The sequence below is a fragment of the Rhynchophorus ferrugineus genome, unplaced genomic scaffold (genome assembly GCF_030347505.1).
Source record: "Rhynchophorus ferrugineus isolate W39M unplaced genomic scaffold, kcgeb_rfMv2 rfM9, whole genome shotgun sequence".
Lineage (NCBI taxonomy): Eukaryota > Metazoa > Arthropoda > Insecta > Coleoptera > Curculionidae > Rhynchophorus > Rhynchophorus ferrugineus.
The window spans coordinates 38,357,355-38,379,393 of record NW_027472588.1 but is presented as its reverse complement, the minus strand read 5'-3'; the positions used below and the strand labels follow the sequence as shown (position 1 = coordinate 38,379,393).

Genomic DNA, 22,039 nt, shown 5'->3' with positions numbered 1-22,039 from the left:
AATTAAAAATAATAGTATAAAAAACAAGAACAAATAACCAAATCTATTTAAATATGTGTTTTTTATACAAAAAATATTCCTTAGTTAAAAACCGTTAAAACATGAAGAAAAGAAACAAAATATAAACTTTCAAATTTTCTTTCAAACAAAATCATATATTTGTGCAGTAATGTTTATTGTTATATATGTATTTCTTGTAATCATATTTTTTGTCTTATATAAAGACTCCCTTTCATTTTCGAAGTTGGTGTGCAGAAAATAACCTGAGGTTCTGTCCACATTTTATGTTGGTGTACTGACGAACTTGTCAAATCGGTCTTTTCAAGTACAAGGCGCCATGGCCGCCGATCAAGAACAGTTTTATCAAATATTGACCAGCCTTTTATCCACGGATAATAATATAAGAACACAAGCAGAAGTAAGTATTTAATTTGTATATGTAGTTTCCGTTTTGTGATTAGAGAGTTCAAAGCAACTTACAGGTACTGCAAATTATTAAGCACACTTTTGTCCTTTCGCAACGTGTATGCGGTGTCAACGCGTGTCTTAAAAAAAGCCAAATGAACATCAATACTTATTAAGCTATAAGCATATGCAGTATATAAAATTTCTCTTCCAAATGTGTATTATGATTATCTATTTGGAAAAACTTTGCTCAAAATACATTTGACTTGTTCTGAAATGGCGCCAAAATTTTTTCCACTAATATATATATATAAATTTCTATTTACATAGGAAGCATACTCAAATATTTCTGTAGAAGGCAAAGTAAGTCATTTGCTTGGAGCAATACGTAATGGGAACTTGGCTGAAGATGCTAGACAGATCTCGGCAGTTCTTCTCAGAAGAGTTTTCTCAAACGAATTTATGGATTTTTATCCTAAACTACCACCAGAAAGCCAAGCTCAGTTGAAAGAGCAAGTGCTGTTAGCAGTACAGCAAGTGCAAACTGAACAATTGCGCCACAAGGTTTGTGAAGTGGCTGCAGAGATGGCTAGGAATTTAATAGATGAAGAAGGCAACAATCAATGGCCAGAATTTTTGCAGGTGAGATATTTTTGATTGTAATAAATTGTTAAAATTGTACAAATAATACAGCCCAGTTAACAAGGCATGACTCACATTCTTTAAAAAGCTATTTGAGTACATTCAACTTTTTTTTTTATCATTGTTCAAGGTAAAATTTAGATATAGTGGCCACCTTGTTACAGTTTTTAGAGATTATGTTATAGTGCAGTAGAAAGTAGTAATAGATATTTAAACCACGGTCTTATTTAATATTATTAATTTCAATTTTATTTGCTGTAGTTTTTGTTTCGGTATGCTAATGATCCAAATCCTGTACTTAAAGAAGCTGCTCTGGCAATGTTCACCAGTGTGCCAGGAGTATTTGGAAACCAGCAAAATAATTATTTGGATCTTATTAAGCAAATGTTAATGCAGAGCCTTCAATCCAGTGCAGAATATGAAGTTAGATTCCAAGCAGTACGAGCCATAGGTGCTTTTATACTAATTAATGATAAGGAAACACAAATTTTGAAACACTTTGCTGATCTACTTGGTCCCATGCTAATGGTTATTGCTGAGAGTATTCAACATCAAGATGATGATACTCTATTAAAGGTTCTAATTGATTTAGCTGAAAATACACCTAAGTATTTAAGACCTCAGCTATTAAATATCTATGATATGTGTATGAAGTTATTCAGCGATTCCAGTTCATTAGACAGCTGGAGAACACTTGCTCTAGAAGTAATGGTAACCTTGGCTGAAATGGCACCAGCAATGGTTAGAAAAAATGCTTCCAAATATATGGGAGAGCTAGTGCCTTTAATTTTACTATTCATGGCAGACTTGGAGGAAGAAGAAAACTGGGCTGAATGTGATGAATTACTAGATGAAGATAATGATTGCAATAATGTTGTGGCTGAGGCGGCTTTAGATCGTTTAGCTTGTGGCTTAGGTAATATTCGCAAATATAACAGTTTCATTATCAAAATTCTCCCCGATTATTTGTTTCTAATAGGTGGCAAAGTTATCCTTCCTCTGGTAACCAATAATATACCCAGAATGTTGAATCATCCTGATTGGAAGCAGAGGCATGCTGCTTTAATGGCCATCAGTGCAATTGGTGAAGGTTGTCATAAACACATGGAATCTATGTTAACTCAGATAATGAATGGCGTGAGTGGTGTCATGGATGGTGTTTTGCGCTATCTACAAGATCCACATCCTAGAGTAAGTCTGTTTCATACTAAATATAACACTAATATAATAATTATAATCTTGATTTATATCAGTATTTAATATTATTAATCCTTGATAAATGCATAACAATTTTGTTTGTTGTGCTTTGAATGCTTCGAAGCTAACCTCAATCAAAATTAACGGTAATACAAATAAAAGATGGACCAGAATCACATGTCGCTTCTGACATATAACATTTATTTATGTTTAATCCTATGTGTGCTATGTTTTTACTTATTGTGTATCAATGGAGAGTTCAGTAACCATATATACAAAATTTACTTAAAAATACTTTCCACTTTATTTTTACCAAAAATAAATTATGATATGCTATAATTATGGACGGCAACCCTATACACATCAATCTTTAGGTACGATATGCGGCGTGCAATGCAATTGGTCAGATGTCAACTGATTTCGCCCCAGTTTTCGAGAAGAAATTCCATGAAAATGTAGTCCCAGGTCTCTTAATGCTGTTAGACGATAATGCAAATCCAAGAGTTCAAGCTCACGCTGGTATGTTCGCGTAAGCCCGTTTTTTTTTTATTCCTACTGAACCGACTTTGTTTCAGGCGCTGCTTTAGTAAATTTTGCTGAAGATTGTCCAAAATACATATTAACTCCCTATTTAGACCCTCTGATGGCCAAATTGGAGGGAATTCTTACATCTAAAGTAAAGGAATTAGTAGAAAAGGGAACCAAGCTAGTTCTAGAACAGGTCGTTACGACCATCGCCAGTGTTGCGGACACAGCCGAAAACGAATTTATCGCATATTATGATAGGCTAATGCCTTGCCTAAAATATATCATCGAAAACTCTAACAAAGAAGAATACAAACTGTTGAGAGGTGAATCGAGCATATCTGTGATTTAAAATAGGGATACTGATTACTTGTTTTGTAGGTAAAACAATCGAATGTGTAACATTAATTGGTATAGCGGTAGGCCCTGAGAAGTTTAGCGCTGACGCTACTCAGGTTATGGACATGCTTTTAAAAACACATGGAAATGGGATAGAATTGCCAGACGATGATCCACAGACTAGCTATTTGATATCAGCATGGTCTAGAATATGTAAAGTAAGTGACAGTTTCCATTTGATAGCCTGTAATTTCATTATCAATTTACGTTAATTTATCTACACATAAGTACAACAAATCTCTCCTGACAATGGTCGAATAATATAATCAAATTAGTTTGAAGTCTGTAGCGACATGTTCATCGAAACAATTTAAAATCACTAATGTATGTGTAAATTGGGAACACTTTAACCTTTCTGGAACCTTGCTACAAAAATTACATTTCAGACCGTGTGGGGTAACTGTAACCTGACCCCACTGTAACACTTGGATAACTTCTGTAAATTATGCATGACTTTTTGCAAAGTTATAAAATAAAACACTAATAATTTGAACAACTGTTAAAAAATATTTTCATTTTATACAGTCAGGGCATAAAAATGTTATAGTTTCGTGTCGGTGGACGTTGCAAATGTACTGCACGATATTTTAGTGTTTCTATCCCGTGATCTGGCACAAAAGCTGCATGCACGATTTTTAAAATGTTGAATATCTCTAGCAGGATTTTTTTGAATCGTGACATTGCTGTTCGCAAGTAATAAATATGTTGCAGTTGTTACAGTTTTGTAAAAAATTATTGCTATTTTGTTTCTTGTTTAGAACGTTTGGGAGTGCAAGTTCTTTTTTTTTGTAAAATAAATTCGTCGTCTATTTCGGTCATTACATTCCCAATCCGGAAAATATTTAGTATATATGATTTAGGCATTGAGTGCAGCCATATCAATAATATCCATAAAAATATCAAATGGTCATCTTCTAGTTGACCAACCACATGAATATTCTCCATGTCTCACGATGAGACATGCATCGCGCGTAGGCCGTACGGGGAAACGAATGTACTTAATACCCACTTAGTTAAATTCAGTTTTTCATGGTACATTTTAACTAAATTCAATTATTTGTTTAAAAATGGGCATAGTAATGTATTTTCTAGGGTTATCTGGTGGGGAAAATAAAACAAAAAAATATTTGCCCCATATACCCCACTCGGTCACGGAAAGGTTAAATCTTAATCGATCAAAAAAGGTGGATAACATTTCGTTTAATCAAATGTCAAACAAGTTATTAAAACAACACACTGTCAGTGTCTCAATTTTACGCAGCCTACTCTATATTAAGCAAGGCATTCTTTAATTGAGGTTGTCACAGGTTTTAGGTAAAAATTTTGAACCATATTTACCATTGGTCATGGGTCCTGTTATGAAAACGGCAGCAATGAAACCCGACGTCGCTCTACTCGACAGCGATGAGATGGCGGGTATCGAAGGTCAAGACGACGACTGGCAATTCGTTTCTTTGGGCGAGCAGAAAAACTTCGGAATTCGAACCGCAGGTACGTTTTGCACGATTACTGATCACCGACGGTTTAACGCAACGGATATTTATTGCAGGCTTAGAAGATAAGGCGTCGGCTTGTATGATGTTGGTGTGCTATGCTCGCGAACTGAAAGATGGCTTCGCCCCGTACGCCGAAGAGACGGTCAAACTTATGGTGCCAATGCTCAAGTTCTATTTCCACGACGGGGTACGCAACGCAGCGGCCGAATCGTTACCTTGGCTGCTAGAGTGCGTGATCTGCAAAGGACCTGCTTTCGTTAACGACATGTGGCAATTCATTTGTCCCGAATTGCTCAGGGCTATTAGTACGGAACCTGAGAACGAGGTCCTCCTGATAATGTTGGACAGTTTAGCGCGATGTATTCAAAAATTAGGATCATCATACTTGAACCAAGAATATATGACTGAAATATTAAAGATCATCGACAAACTAATGACCGAACACTTTGAGAGGGCTGTTGATCGGCATAAAAAACATCTGGACGAGGACTACGATGAGGTACGTAAAAAACAGACGCGTAATTGCATTTCGATGATTAAATGACGAAATCGCTTTCAGGAAGTACAAGAGCAACTAGAAGACGAGGAATCTGATGATATCTATATATTGACCAAAGTCGCCGATCTGATACATTCATTATTTGAAGTTTACAGAGAGAATTTCATACCGTTCTTTGATCAGATCATGAATCATTTTATTAATCTCCTAGCGCCGAATCGGACCTGGGCAGATAGACAATGGGGTATTTGCGTCTTCGACGACGTCATCGAATTTACCGGCCCCGCCTGTTCCAAATATCAAATGTATTTCCTGGAGCCGTTGGCGGTTTACATAAGGGACAAGAGCTGCGAAGTGCGACAAGCCGCTGCGTACGGTTGGGGAGTGTTGGCTCAGTTTGGAGGCGAACAATTCGCGGGAGAATTAGCAAAAATCGTACCCTCGCTAGTGGAGGTCATCAACGATCCCGAATCGAAAGATACCAAGAATATTAACGCTACCGAAAACACCATATCTGCCGTCACCAAGATCATGAAATACAACAGTTCTCAAATCAACTTAAACGAGTTGATCCCTGTATGGTTCTCTTGGTTGCCGGTGGTCGAAGACGCGGACGAAGCGGTCCACGTGTACGGATATATGTGCGACCTTATCGAACAGAATCATCAAGGCGTGATCGGTGAGTAGATCGTCTTCCGTCACCTTTTACAGGTTTAATTTCTTCTTTGTTAATTTCAGGACCGAATAACTCGTTCATACCCAGAATAATACACATCATAGCGGAAGCTTTCCATAGGGACGCCATAGAGGCCAAATCTCCCGAGGGATCGAGGATGCTCAATATCGTACGGCAAGTCCAATCGAACGAATCGTTTTTCCAGTCGGTTGTAGAATCGTTGGCACCCGAACTGCAGCAGGCTCTCCATGTAGCCCTACATACCCCTACGCCTTAGTAAAGCAAGTCCTATTTATTGTGTTTTTATCTTAAAATTAAACGTTTATAAATAGCTATTATTTTTATATCACATTATTGTTCAGTTCTGTTTCTGGATTTATATCCCATATATTTTATAAGGTAAAACATTACCTTTCCATGGTATTTATTAATATGTACATAGAATTATTAACTCTGGATTGCATGTGATATTTTAATTACTTTCAGAATGTCTTGTTTTGACGACTATTTTTATCATAACTACTTTGTTAACATTTAACTAAATTTATTCAATATAATTCGAATAAAGTTTCCTTTATATTTTTAGATACTTATTTTATCTGTCTCATACCCACCCCTAGCTCTCGTCAAGTATCCTTCCTGGTAGAATATTTTTAGATAATTATTTTCCTGTCTCATACCCATCCCTAGCTCTCATCAAATATCCTTCCTGATAAGACATCAACCCAATTAGTTTGGTAATTAAGCTAATTTGGTATTAAAACTTAAACTCAAAAAAACATCAAAATACTATTTTGTATTAACACATATGACGACATAAGGTATAATAAAAAAAACACAAAACTTAATATACAAGTTTAATTAGTATATCTTATGTTTTACTTGGCTTTCTTAGATTTTATTTTCTTCATATAGAATTCTAATTCTTTGCCTTCTAAAATGTATCCATCAGAACGGCCACACTGTCCAGGTCTGGATGAAATACACGCTAAAACAAGAACAAAATTAAAATCTGAAAGTAAAATAACCACAAAATTCTCATAAACAATTATATGTATCAGAGTAACTATGACAAGCTTATCACTGAACATTATGAAAGACTTAAAACAAGTGATCCATATTAATATGATCTCGCTCAATTTTCTTCATCATTATGATATTACCAAACTACTACCCAATCCTATTATATATATATTGACTTACCTAATAATCTTCCTGTGTGGAACTGTTCTTCAATAGCTGGCTCTACTTTTGATGTTTTCTGCCTGGTATCATATTTTTTCTGAACTTTCTTGCTCCTTTGTTTATTAAATAGAGCATCTTCCTCTGGAGTCTGAAATATATATCAATGTAACATTTTACTCCATATAAAATTAAACACCTAACTAACTATCTAACAAACAATTCAGCTGGAATTAATAATCAAGTCAAAATTCATATGACACGCTTGTATCATCATATGTATCATAACAAAACAATTAAAGCAATACACAGACTCACCAATTTTGCACCCTTCTTGCGACCTAAAGGAAGGATATAATGCCCTTCATACCACTGTCTGAAAGGTGTAGCATCAATAACAACAATGGCATTTTTTACCAAGGTCTTGGTACGAACCAACTCATTGTTACTTGCATTGTAAACTACATCAATAATACGGCTTTTACGGGCAATTCCTTCACTACCCCAGGCCCAATTTCCACTGTCCAGCCTTAAGGCCCTATATTTAAGGTTACCACCTCTTGTTCTCACATAATGAATTCGGCGATTCCCTGAAAGCTTTGTATTAGCAGCAGGGCGACCTAATTCGAACTTCCTCTTCTTGCGGAGGGGCTTCCTTTTACCTCCAGTAGCCCTCCGCTTATGCCAATGGTCTCTACTGATACCTAAAAATAAAAATATTTAACAAACAATATCAAAACATGACCTCACTATGTGAATTAAAAATAAACATCAGATCGCTGTGGGATATTGAGGTCGTCAGCACAACACATCGGCTCAAAAACATAATAATCATCATATATATCAACTTAGAAAGAATCACACTTATTGAAAATCAAATTTGAAAGTTTCTTAAATATAACACAAAGCAGCAAAAAATATTGCTATGAATAAATACAAGAAGCAATTTGAATTAAAAATGTAAATTGTCTTTGAAAAAAACCTTAATACTTAACTGGATGATTATTTATTTTAAAATATCTCAAGCTACATACTCACCCATTGCAACTTGTTATTGAAAAAGAAAGAACTTGACAACTGACGTTACCACATAACTTCGGCACTACCAATCCATAGTAACCTTCTAGATCAAAAGACCCTCAATTTTGCCAGATGTATACAACTGTCAAAAATCTTTCTGAAAAAAATAATGTTGTGATTTCGCAAAAAATAATTCCGACATTTACACAGCAACTGAATTAAAATATTAATATGGAATTAATTAGATAGCTTTACCGTCGGTCATTAATATTGCTTTTAATTATAATAGTTCCAAAAAACTCAAATTATCCATGCTATTCAATCTATTACTAATATGGCAACACTGTCTATTGACCTAAATTCAAATAGAATTATATGGTTTGTATTATCGATTGGTATAATTATATCGAAATCCTTATATCAAAAAAGATCAAATGTTTATCAAGTTGTTTTTTATTATCGAATGAAATAATTCGAATAATTTTTTCGATATTAGTCTCAATGTTTTCATTCTTTTGTCTCATGTATTATCCTTTAAATAAATATATATATATATGTGTGTATTTTAATAGGAATAAACCAGTTTTTATTGGTAAATAGTAAAATACTTTAGTAGAAGCAAATTATTAATATAGCTAGTGTAAAAGAATAAATTAAATATATAGCTTTGTATTTTAATAGAATTTAGTAACGTTAAACTATGTAGGTAATGTTTCTGATAGACACAAGGCTCTTTGGATGTTTCTTCAAGCCTCTTAAATGTGGAATCTTCTTTGGTAAAATATTTTTGGCTACCTAATTTTATCGCATTGACTGATGTCATGAATAGAACACACAACTGTTTTAGAGAGCAAAGCCATATACTGAAAATCTACATTTTTAGATATCAGAATAAAAAGCATAATTTATCGTTATAAATTATGCTGACTCATTCAAAAATTTACCATAAATAAGGTGCCATTTTGACAAAAGAAATAATATTTCTGTTATCTATCAAGAAAAAAATATTGATGAGGAAAATAGACCTTCCGAATAATTTTGATAAAAAAATAGCCAGAATAAAAAAATCAACTACGCCGGGTATTGCAGAAACGTAAGGCAGTATTTGAAAACCTTATTTATTATTAATTTCATAACGCTCATTTTGTCATTCTCAGTAGATAAACAAAACGTATTTAATAAAAAAAAGTCTATATGACAATTATTATTTATACACTCCTTTGTTGTTTATATACATTAGAGTATCTTTTATATTTTCAAGTTTTAATGTTTTCAAAATGTATGTGAATATAACCCGTACTTTCCAAATACATTAGTATATAATAAAAAATATGTTGGATCATTATTCTGTTGGTTATTTACCAACACAAAGTAAAATTAAAAATCTTAACTGCTGCTGCCCAAAACTTTCCATTTCTTTGAAACAGTAATTACTACTCTCATTCAGATACTTTTTAACTATCGAAAGTTAGAATATCTTCTACTATTTCGATACTTTCCATTCCTTAATTAGCTCTTAGCTCTAACCTAACTTCAAAATATAACCCTTAACCTACGAATTTACGCATGTTTGTTGTTATTCTATAAAAAATAATAGCTTTAAGGTATCATTGCATGTTACTTATAGAATATATAAATATTGTATGAATTGAGATATTTTAAGATGCCAAAAGTAAGATCAACCGGGGGAGCGCCCCGAAAACAGGGTTTTAATAGGTCTGGTCATTCTATGAACCCCGAGAGGCCCACGGATGGTTTAAAGGGCGTAGCAAAGCCAAGGACTAAAGGGACAATAAAAAGATTGCAAATGTATAGAAATTTTAAAGCGAAACGTGACAAAAAAGGCAATATTTTAACACCAGCACCGTTCCAGGGAAAACTACCCTCGGGTACACAAGCTAGGGTTGAACCTAATCAAAAGTGGTTTGGAAACAGTCGCATCATATCGCAAAATGCATTGCAAAAATTTCAGACTGAGTTGGGATCAGCTTTAAAGAATCCATATCAAGTTGTAATGAAACCAACAACATTGCCAGTGACTCTATTAAATGAAAAAGGGAAATATGCTCGTGTCCATTTACTTGACACAGAAAGTTTTGAAAGTGTTTTTGGACCCAAGAAAAGTAGGAAAAGGCCCAATTTGAGTGTAAAAGGACTAGAAGAATTATCAAGTCTTGTCAATGAGAAAGAACAAAGTTACAGTAATGAAAAAGATTCAAACATAGTTAAAGATAATGAAGGTGTAAAGGATTTACCCAGAGATTGGGTAATGGGTGCGGGACAATCCAAAAGGATTTGGAATGAGTTGTACAAGGTGATAGATAGTTCAGATGTTTTGCTACAAACTTTAGATGCTAGAGATCCAATGGGAACAAGATCAGAATACCTAGAGAAATATTTGAAAACAGAAAAGCCACACAAGCATTTGATTTTCATTTTAAATAAAGTTGATCTGGTGCCCACATGGGTAACACAAAGATGGGTTGCCATTTTAAGTAAAGAGTATCCAACAGTTGCTTTTCATGCAAGTATAACTCACCCATTTGGTAAAGGATCATTGATAAACTTACTGAGACAGTTCGGTAAGTTTTAACAGACAATATTGTATTTATTTTCTAACAATACTGTTTTAATTTGCAGCAAAACTACACATAGATAAGAAACAAATATCTGTTGGTTTTATTGGTTACCCTAATGTTGGCAAGTCGTCCATCATAAATACTCTTAGAAGTAAAAAAGTATGCAAGGTTGCACCAATTGCCGGAGAAACAAAAGTGTGGCAGTACATTACATTAATGAGAAGAATTTATTTGATAGATTGCCCGGGAGTAGTATATCCTTCCGCAGAAACAGATACTGAGAAAGTCTTAAAAGGAGTTGTACGTGTAGAACTAGTAAATAACCCTGAAGATTATATTGGGGCTGTATTGGAAAGGGTGAAGAAAGAGTACATAGTAAAAACTTATAAAATCGAAGACTGGACTAATCCTATTGACTTTCTGGAGAAAATGGCTCGCAGAAGTGGCAGACTTTTAAAAGGCGGTGAGCCTGATATAACCAGTGTCGCAAAAATGATTCTAAACGATTGGCAAAGAGGAAAACTCCCATTTTTCGTATGTCCTCCAGGATTTGAAACAGGCTTACAAGGCCCAAAAGAAGATGACAAAGATAATAATATAACAGTAGTTCAAGATTTCCGAAAAATAAAGGTAGGATTAACATATGAAGGCGATGACGTTCAGGAATTAGAACCTCCTCAAGACATAACAGATACAGAAGTTAAAGGCGACGAAAATACAACAGATATGGAAACAGCAGAATCTACAATATCTGATAATGACGATTCTGATAGTTCATCGGATATTAGTAACTTTTATTCAGATATGGATGAAATTGAGTATGCCGTATCTGCTAGTGGCGACTTCCAAGTAGAGGATATGGAGAAAGGAAAAAGAGGCAAACACAAAGAAGAAATTAAGAGTAAATCATCAATGACTAGTAAACAAAGGAGGGCATTGGAACGCGCACAAAAAAGAAAGAAAATTGGCAGCAACTTTTATGAGGTGACGAATGTAAAGAACAGAAACAGGAAAAAGAAAGCAATTACAAAATAGGATATTATGTTGTAATAGTGTTTTTTTTTTGTCTAAATAAAATTCCAATATGCTTATGTATGTATATATATTTTAATTGTATATTTGGTCAAAATTTCAGGTAATATAAAACTGAGTGTCGCGCCTTAAAGAAAAATATATAAGTGTATATATAGTTGTAACAGTGTAGATTTTTATAAAATAAATAAAAGTATAAAAAATCCTTATATAAATAACAAATAAATAAGTTGTATTCAAGAGAGTTTATTTATCAGACAGCCGTTGGGTCGTTTCTTGGGTGGTAAGTTCCAAAAGTCGTTGTAGAACACGAGTAATGGATTCCGCAACGTGCGTATATCTAGCAGGCTTGTGGTCCCATTTAACACATAGATAATACACTGGCACACCTGGAAAGCATATATTTAATAAGACACCGTGTATGTTAAGAATAGACCTACCCGACAATGTAATCATCACTCCAACTAATGTATTCTTCGGGTTGGATGGTATAGGGAATATCACTAAGAATACACAAGCTATTAAGAAGAGAATAGGGATCACAGAATTCACTCGAATGGGCCTCGGCGAATCCGGTTGTTTGTAACGTAAAATTAACATTCCCGCTATACTAGCGGCGACCGAAAACCACAAAATCTGACTATAATAGTTGATTAGTTGTTTGACGTCGCTTATCAACAACATAGCCAAGGACGTAACACACTAAAACAAATGCATTATCACATAAACATATTTATGACGCTATTATACTTTTATACTCACGGTGAATATCAAACTAGGAATAGGTGTATTTCGCTTAACATGTATAAAGGAGAACAATTCTGGCAAATGTTTCTCCTGCGAACCCGTAAGGAATAACCTCGATGAAGTGAACAGGATACCGTTGACGCCTCCAAAACAAGATAGTGCAACGAAAATTGAAACCAACCAAGCTAAACTGCCGTAAGCTTTCAAACCGAACGTCTATAAAATAACAAAACTATTTAATCTGTCTTATTTTTATTACTAAATATTTACCAATGCAACTGCGTATGAACTTTCCATCTCAACGCCCGATAATATGGAGAAATAAGCGACGTTGGCCAATACATAAATAATGGTCACCAGTGGAAGTGCTATCCATATAGCTCTTGGTAGATTTCTAAAAAAAAGTTAGTTATATTAATTATCAATGGAATTAAAACACTGTCACTTTAAATAAAATAATAAATAAAACGGGGTAGACTCCTAAAAATGAATAAAAATAGCATGAGAAAATCAGCAAAATCTTATTAAAAACGCCACAAACTTTTTCCCAGATCTAATAAACGGAGGTTTCCAAGACAATCAAGCATATCTTAGTGTTTCCTTCGTTTTTGAAGAAAATGGGGGCACCTGGACGCGTGAAATTTGGCACACGGTTAATGTTTATATCGGGAAATAATTTTTGGTTTGATATTTTATGCGCTACAAATTTTCCAATAAAACGAAAAATGCCCAAATCAAGCAAGCTGGAATAGCTGTCAGATCGTTGACACAAAATATATAAACAAACCTAGTACATGCTCGCTGACAATAACGTACTATGATGGAATCTCGCTGGGGATAAGTAGTTTTTTAATTTATAAAATAAAGGATAGTGTTCCTTAAAATAATGTGAATGCTTGTTTTTTAAATAAGCAAAGAACAACGTAATTTTACTTAAAAATTTAGGTAAATAAATTATTCTTTAATCAGTCTGGTGTATTTAATGTTTTTGTAATATAAATTTTAGGAGAGAAATATAGATAAAAAATAAGGACTATATGCTTACATAAATGAAGTAAAAATATGCAGGATATAAAATGAAACTAACTACATAATTGGCATAGATGGAACACATGGGACAAATAGAAGAAATTAATTAATATTTTGTAGATTATTGAAAGTGAATGAAAATTGGTTAAATTACCTAATTGTGTTCGCTATTGTTTTAATATACATGCTAAAGTCAAATATCAAATTTATTTGCTTATATATTCTATGTTTTAATATACAAACATGTGTTACTTTATTTATTATTCCATACTTATGTCTATTACATAAAAGTAAAGAAAGATCATGTATATAATATTTGATGCTCAGAAGTTGTTACAGTTCTGAAAATAATCTTACTTATGATACTTTATTATAATGTTCAGTGGCGTAGTAATTTACACTTATTAATACTTTGTTGATTATTGAAAGTTAATGGAAATTAGATTTAATTAAATGCAATTTAAAAAATATCAGTGTGTTAGTTATTGAGATAGTTTGCATATATTTTAATATACGAGCATTTATTATTTTAATTAATGGTATATATCAAATACATTTCTGGTCTTATATTGAAAAGACTGTGAAAACAAGTTTTAGTGGCAAGTCATTTTTAAATTAGTCCTTTCATTCTATTATTATCTATTATGAGAGAAACATCATTAATTTGATACATTGTGGTTTAATTTCGACCACAGGGTGAGCACTAGTACGCTCAAATTCAGCCGTTGTTGTTGGCAAAATTTCAATTTTCCACGGAACTGTTGAAGATTTATTGTTGTATTTGATTGTTGATAATACCTCTCACAGAGATAGTTTTAAATAAACTCCAACATTTTTATATCTGAGAAAGCTTTAGTAAACGACTTAGCAATTATTATAGTACCAGTTATTTTTACCGCTCACATACATTCACTTTACACTAAACCTTTTAAAAATTAGCTTGATTTCTTTAAAACATATCCGTTCGGATTTTACGGATCCCAATATAACAGGATCCTGAGAATCCTTAACAAAGGTAATCAAACGTGAAATTTATTCGGCAGTTATTCAATGCCGAGTCCAGCAAATCCTTTTCGCTCGCCGTTCGCGTTTATGTTTAATTCAAACCTTCCAGAACATTCCTTTTATCTCCGAGGAATAACTTATACTCAGGAATAACGTATACATTAGTATTTAATTAATAAAAAAATCAACCGTAAAACATTTACCTGAAAGGGTCCTGAAGTTCCTCGGTGACGAAATTCAAATAGTTCCAGCCACCAAATGCGAACAGGCCCCAGTAAAAGCTCAAAGCCAAGTCCGCCGGTTCGTATTTACCCTCGAAAGCGTTCGAGAAATTTTCCGTATGGCCTATGTTCAAACAAAGCTTAAAATTATATTGGTTACGTTAATTTACAAAACATAGAGATATAGAACGGGTACTTATATGGGCAGAGCCGTAGCCATGTTCTGGTTGTGCGTCTTAAACACTAGAGGGCCGAACCAATACACGTCAATAAAATTTTTGACGTTAGAACGTGGCAATATCGCTGCATTAAATTTTACTTTTGGTTTACCGGCTTGTAGTGAATCGCTTACTTGTTCTGACGCATCACACAGCATTCTATCCAAGACGACCAGCTAGAACCAAACGGCTTTTTGCTGATGTCGCTTCGGGTTCAGAATAGAAATGATTTTGAATGACCATAAATTGAAATTGAATGAAATAGCAGACACTCTAAAGATATCAACTGAACGTGTACATCATATAATTCACGAATATTTGGGTATGAGAAAGATCTGTGCAAAGTAGGTGCCGCGTGAGTTTTTGCGTCGATATGTGACAATGGATGAAACATCGCCCCATCATTTCACTTCGAAGTCCAATCGACAGTCATCCGAATGGACTGCACACGATGAAACCGCTCCAAGGCGCGGGAAAACGCAACAGTCGCCTGGCAAGGTTATGGCGTCTATATTCTAGGATACGCATATAATAATTTTCATTGACTACCTTGAAAAAGGAAGGACCATTAACAGCGACTATTACATAGCGTTATTGGACCGTTTGAAGGATGAAATCGTCGAAAAATGGCCGCATTTGAAAAAAAAGAAAGTGCTGCTTCACCAAGACAATGCATCATGTCACAAGTCAGTGAAAACGATGGCAAAAATCCATAAATAGGGCTTCGAATTGCTTCCTCATCCACCGTATTCTCCAGATCTGGCCCCCAGCGACTATTTCCTGTTCTCAAATCTCAAAAAAATCGTTGGGAAGAAATTTTCGTTGAATGAAGAGGTGATCGCCAAAACTGTGGCTTATTTTGAAGCAAAGGACAAATCGTAATACAAAAATGGTATCTAAAAATTGGAGGGTCGCTATAATCAGTGTATCACTCTTGAAGGGAATTATGTTGAATAAAAAAAACTAATTCTTCCAAAATAAATGTGTTTTACTGTAGTAGGCTGGGGACTTTTCAATTGACCTGTTATGTGTAGTTTCCAATTACATACATATAAGAAAGAAAGTTTTATAATCAAAATTCCAATATGTAATTCTTATATTAAATTTAAACCTTATATTTTCAACTATATTTTGAAAAAAAATATTTCTCAGTTTATTATATTTAAAACAATAACAATGTACAATTAGAAAATAAGATTTTTATGTATTTCGAAAATGTTTTTATACAAATGATAACCGATATTTAAATAAAACATTTTATTAAAATTTATTTTTAATTTCCCCCTTGGCACGCCCTCTGACGGTCAAGACGCACAACATCCGATTACAACTTGATACGCGGGAGATCGCATTCTATATCTCTTTATTGTAACCATGAACGATGATTAATTACCTGTCAAAATATAGAACAATCCCGTGATGATTATAGTGACCAAAGCCACCAATTTCGCGGTCGTGAATACGCTCTGAATAGTCATGGCCCATCTCGTACTGAGACAATTAATGGCAGTAAGTAGACCTACAATCAATTTATCTTTTAGCAAACAAGAAGAACAAAGCCGGAGATAAATGGTCCGAAGACTAGATACAGAACGACATACATCGAGGAGAAGAGAGACGTGAAAAGAATAATTAGGCGAATTGCAAGACTAAATCGATATCCCTCGCAGGGCGGACTCGCAATCAAGCTTGAATAGGAAAATTAATTCGGAATATAGAGGCGTATGATCGAGACCAGCATTAAATGTCGACAATTATAAAACAGAATTAATCTCGTAATTGTTTGAGCATAGAGGCTTTTTAAAAATTAATTTTCCTCAATTGTCAGTCTTAACAGCTTGTTATTTGCATAGAGAAATAGAGATTTCACTTTATAGGGAATTTTGGGTAAATATTTCGCGACGTCCAACATGTAGATGTCGCTATTTTTTAGCTCGCTATCTCACGATATTGCCACGTCGCTAATATAACATAATTTTTGTCAAGCATCTTTAGGAAAACGTAAATTTAAAACCATTTAATTGTGGTCACTATTTAATGATCTTCCAGAGAGAATGTTAAAAATAATATGCACCATATACTTTTGAATAAAACAGGTAAACAGAATTTTAACAGAAAAAGACTCGACGTTTGCTTTCAGTATAAGAAAACAAAAAGGCAGAACTCTAATAGATCCTATTAAATTGATGGCCTAAACAAATTATGATAATATTTCTATTTTATAGATATATTTATTTTTATACTATATTTATATCTTATACATAATTTACAGTTTTACAGATCATATTCATTTTTATTTTATTTCATTTATTTAACTCGTTGAATTTTATTTATCAAATTTATTTCAAAAATTAAATTGTTTTTTATTTAAATTACTTGAATGGGCGATTTAGCCCTATCTGGATGTTGGACAAAGCAAAACTTTTCTCCAGAGACCCCCATTGTGTTGTCTCTCTATTACTCTACGCTTATTAGCTATTAAGCCTTGTGAAATATGTTAATAAATTAATAGCGGTGTTATAGAGCCCAATTAGATAAAAAATATAACGAAAAATAAATTACAATGAAGATTTCCCTGACTTGATTGGAAGGAAACAAAAATATTGAACGAATTTGGCGATAGTTAGGTATAAGTGTATAACTTTTCTTTCGCTGTATTTATATATGGACTTAGCTGTGTGTAAAAGTCTGATATAGATGTATATATAATTTGTTCTTTTGCAGCTTAAATTCATTTAGTGGGGTTTTTAATTTTTTACTGCACTATGAACAGTGTTGGTATTTCTCTACCCCTAGCTGTGAATATATTCATGGTTGCCTTTCTACTCAAATTTTCTAAAATGGTAATTTATCCGTCGAAGACAAACAATGCGTCCGAAGACCAAAAGGAAAGGAAGTTAAGGAACTCGAGCTTTTTATATTCTGGAAGGGAATATTCTCTATCCATGTTTCATTTCACCTGTTGACGCGTTCTTCTTTATTCCTTCATCTCCTATCCCTATCTCCAACAAAGAGATTCCAACTTCATTCAACCATTTCAATCCTAGTTTCCCCCATTTCCTGCTGGTACTCGTCCTGTTAATTCTCTGTAATTTCTCCCTGGTCACTTCCCATTATTCGCCTCAACACTTTATTCTCTGCTTGATTTTTGTTAGGATATCTATTTCTCTCTTTCGTAATTCATTATTACCGTCCAATGAAAGAATTAAAATGCACCATGAAAATATATGACATCAGCACGTCATAATGTTTCCGCATAAAATTTAAGGTTTGATTAACAACGTTCAGGCGAATTTATAAACTGTAATTATTTTTACTAGAAGTAGAGAAGAACAGAACTCTCAAAAAACCCTACGTTTTTAATATATATATTTTACTCTACAACTAAAAGTTCGATACTCTCATTTCGATATATCGATCTTTTCCGACATGCCTAACTTCTAAGAATCTTGCGGACATTTGGCAACATAGCTCACCAATACCAACCTAAATCGAGTTGTATAAGCTCATTAGGTTACATGTTCCTACTGATCAGACAACATTCGATCTGTTTTGTAACTAATATAAAATGAGAAGTAAGACTTGCTCCGGATTTAAATTTTGCATTCTTACAAGCAGCATTTAGCAATATATAGTCTATTCAAAATAAAAGCGAACTAACGCCATCACGATGTCGATTGTATTGTCTGTCGCAATTTGTAAATTCATTTTAAAATCGGACAATATTTTCCTTCTAATTTTACTTTAGTTAAAGACAGATACAATGCTGTCTGCAAAAATTCCGCTGGTTGTCAAACGAACGTATCGAATATGCTTCGAACAAAAACACGATAATATATGCATTAGCTGTACTTTAATATTAGAATTATTATACTTGATAACATTATTTTATTTAGATTAGAATTTTGTTAAGTCAAAGCCAAAACTGATTTGATGCGGCAACATTGTAACGTTCTGACGTCATAAATTTGACGCGAGATCACTATTTTATTAAACGGACTGTACGCTCTCGACTTTTTTTTTATCACAGTGTAGTTCTTAATATTATTTCCTTCTACTTTTAATTTACTTCCATCTTTTTTTGTCATTGACAATGCCCATCATCATTAATTAGATAATAAATATTATAATTTTAGGGCGATCCGCATACTTTTATGCATTAAAACTTGGAATTTCTACGGAGAAACAATGTGAAAGAAAAGTTACACGCCTATTGCATTTATGGATAATTCCATTACACGGGCCGGTCATTATTCATTTGATACGCCACATATCGAAGCGTGATATCGACAGAAGCACAAGAAAAGCCATCACGCAGATCGCAGCTCACCATACTTACAAAGGCATGCGGCAGCTAGAAGACGTATGGAATTTTCCGGTGGTGCACATTCGGGAAAAAACGGTTTAACCGCATATTCCGCAAACGTAATCGCCACAATAGCTTGAGTCGTTGGCCTGATAACAAACAAACAAACGCTATTATTACACCTTCTTTACTCGGCAAAAATCAATTTACTTCTCCTTCCTGCAAGCTCAAAACTTATTTTAAATGTAACAGCTTTTAACAAGCTTTTTTAGTCTCGCCCAATCACGCGAAAAAAACGGCTAATTGGGTAGGGAAGTACGAGTATTTTTCAAAATGAGTTGATCAGTGAATTATAACCAACAGTGAAATATACTGTACTACGGGGCTAGTACTTATGAGATCAAATCGAAATCTCAGGGTATTTTAGGGTGCGATATAATGTCCGACATACCTGATTATTAAAAGAGCAACCCAAAGCCTCAAAAATCCCGCCAAAGGACCGAAGGCGACGTAGATGTACGCATAGTCGCCTCCAGATCGGGTTACTGACGTACCGAGCTCTGCATAGCATAGAGCTCCCAACATTGAAAAAATTCCCGAAAGGCACCATACACCTATTGAGATACCCACTGAACGACTACTCTCATATACACCTGTAGGGGATACAAAAATACCGCTTCCTGAAAAAAAAACATATAATTTACATTATACACACACACATTAACACAATTTTAACGATAATATACGAATAAATCATTAAAACTGAAAAGTCTCCAGCCTGGCACATAGATGGCGCTACTAGAATTAAATCCATATGTTTTTTAGTTCGCCCTAACCTTCAAAAGTTGCGTGTATAAATTTGACAGCTGTCGGATCATTACTGTCCCAGGAAAATCAACCATCAAGGATTGCTATGCTAAATTTAGACGTGGTGAAATGAGCACCGAAGACGGTGAACGCAGTGGACGTCCAAAAGGGGTTGATACCGACGAAAACATTAACAAAATCCACAAAATGATTTTGAATGACCGTACATTGAAATTGAATGGAATAGCAGACACTCTAAAGATATCAACTGAACGTGTACATCATATCATTCACGAATATTTAGGCATGAGAAAGCTCTATGTAAAGTGGGTGCCGCGCACTTTTGAACAAAAACAACAACGAGTTGATGATTCGGAGCAGTGTTTGAAGATGATCAAGCGTAAGAAACCCGAGTTTTTACGTCGATATGTGACAATGGATGAAACATGGTTCCATCATTTCACTCCGAAGTCCAATCGACAGTCACCCGAGTGGATTGCAGACGATAAACCAGCTCCAAAGCGTGGGAAAACGCTTATATTGGGATGCGCATGGAATAATTTTCATTGACTACCTTGAAAAAGGAAGGACCATTAACAGCGACTATTACTTAGCGTTATTGGACCGTTTGAAGGACGAAATCGCCGAAAAATGACCGCATTTAAGAAAAAGAAAGTGCTGCTTCACCAAAACAATGCACCGTGTCAAAAGTTAGTGAAAACGATGGCAAAAATCCATAAATTGGGCTTCGAACTGCTTCCACATCCATCGTATTCTCCAGATCTGGCCCCCAGCGACTATTTCCTGTTCTCAGATTTCAAGAGAATGCTGACTGGGAAGAAATTTTCGTCGAATGAAGAGGTGATCGCCGAAACTGAGGCCTATCGAGGTATATCGCAAAGTTGGAGGGTCACTATAATCGGTGTATCACCCTTGAAGGGAATTATATTGAATAAAAAAAGCTAATTTTGCCAAAAAATGTGTTTTACAATGGTAGGTAGGTAGGCCGGGGACTTTTCGATTGACCTGTTAAGTCAACCACATAAAGTAATGAAAATTAATTAATATAACTTTAAACAAAAAGTAAAAACATAATAACGTAATAATACCTAACATTCAGTTACTTATATAATATTTACATGTTTAAAATAAGTTTTATATTATTATACAAATTTGAAAAAATTATAATTAATATGTTTGCTTTTATAAAACTAAAATTGTGATTTATGCTATAATACAGAATTTTTGAAAATTCAAAATGGAATTATTTTGATATTGTTATATTTATAGTATTATTATATTATATTAATTAGTTAAATAAGTCCCTATTTCTAAAAAAATTAGATATTACATCATCCTAATTTCATTTGAATCTAACCGCACATAAAATGCAACTGGAATAAGTTGCTTGTAAATAGTGATGAAATGTGCACAGTCCCCTAATTTGACCATATTTAAATAGTACCAGAATCAGATAACAACATTTAGAGTATAGCGTAACATTTTTAAGACATTAAATATATTTTATTTTTCAAAAGGTTCATATCGAATAACAAGCAATACGCATATTTTAACTAGCCGCCTATTTTGCACATTTTGTTTTAAAAATAGAATATTTTTCTTGCATCCAACATAAAAAAATCGACCAGGTTACTATCACCGTAATATTTCCGACTTACCAACTATAGTGCCTACAATCAAAGCAACACCGTTCCACAGCGTTATTTTTCTTTTCAATTTGGCCGGTTCGTCCACATGTAATATTTTACCGCTGTCTGTATCCACATTCGAAATATTAACCGAAGAACCCATCCCAAAACTGGGTTATTTTATTTGTAATTTAATAACAATAGCGTCTATCAATTGTTGGTCTGATTATCGCAATACCATGTGTACTAAATCCGCGAAGATGACAATCTACACGCTACAAACGTTCGCAAACTACTCGCAACATGTTTGGTCGTTTTACTACTTTTTATTTTCGTGCCTGTGACAGTAACTGTGCGCATATTCCGTGATTTGCATCAATGGTCCTATAACCATCCTCTTTTCGT

General features: G+C 34.0%; 4 protein-coding genes across 4 annotated transcripts; 2 read left to right on the top strand and 2 right to left on the bottom strand.

The window, feature by feature from the left end:
- The first annotated feature begins 173 nt into the window (after positions 1–173).
- Karybeta3 (Karyopherin beta 3) lies at positions 174–6,424 on the top strand. Its single transcript, XM_076414840.1, has 11 exons — positions 174–418; positions 736–1,047; positions 1,309–1,963; positions 2,027–2,238; positions 2,619–2,763; positions 2,820–3,095; positions 3,151–3,326; positions 4,476–4,659; positions 4,718–5,163; positions 5,224–5,842; positions 5,902–6,424. Exons 1-11 carry the CDS (start codon positions 338–340, stop codon positions 6,114–6,116), a joined length of 3,321 nt encoding a protein of 1,106 aa, XP_076270955.1. The 5' UTR covers positions 174–337; the 3' UTR covers positions 6,117–6,424.
- A 259-nt stretch (positions 6,425–6,683) lies between these two features.
- On the bottom strand, positions 6,684–8,199 carry RpS8 (Ribosomal protein S8). Its single transcript, XM_076414913.1, has 4 exons — positions 8,060–8,199; positions 7,340–7,725; positions 7,043–7,172; positions 6,684–6,827 (listed from the first exon to the last, which is right to left on the bottom strand). Exons 1-4 carry the CDS (start codon positions 8,061–8,063, stop codon positions 6,718–6,720), a joined length of 630 nt encoding a protein of 209 aa, XP_076271028.1. The 5' UTR covers positions 8,064–8,199; the 3' UTR covers positions 6,684–6,717.
- Positions 8,200–9,556: 1,357 nt separating this feature from the next.
- On the top strand, positions 9,557–11,715 carry Ns2 (Nucleostemin 2). The gene is made up of 3 exons (XM_076414873.1): positions 9,557–9,645; positions 9,705–10,623; positions 10,682–11,715. The coding sequence occupies exons 2-3, from the start codon at positions 9,705–9,707 to the stop codon at positions 11,653–11,655; spliced, it is 1,893 nt and encodes a 630-aa protein (XP_076270988.1). The 5' UTR covers positions 9,557–9,645; the 3' UTR covers positions 11,656–11,715.
- JhI-21 (Juvenile hormone Inducible-21) lies at positions 11,706–22,001 on the bottom strand. Its single transcript, XM_076414881.1, has 9 exons — positions 21,665–22,001; positions 19,630–19,858; positions 19,212–19,327; positions 16,266–16,391; positions 14,637–14,778; positions 12,670–12,793; positions 12,415–12,615; positions 12,093–12,354; positions 11,706–12,041 (listed from the first exon to the last, which is right to left on the bottom strand). The coding sequence occupies exons 1-9, from the start codon at positions 21,795–21,797 to the stop codon at positions 11,899–11,901; spliced, it is 1,476 nt and encodes a 491-aa protein (XP_076270996.1). The 5' UTR covers positions 21,798–22,001; the 3' UTR covers positions 11,706–11,898.
- Between the last annotated feature and the right edge of the window lie 38 nt (positions 22,002–22,039).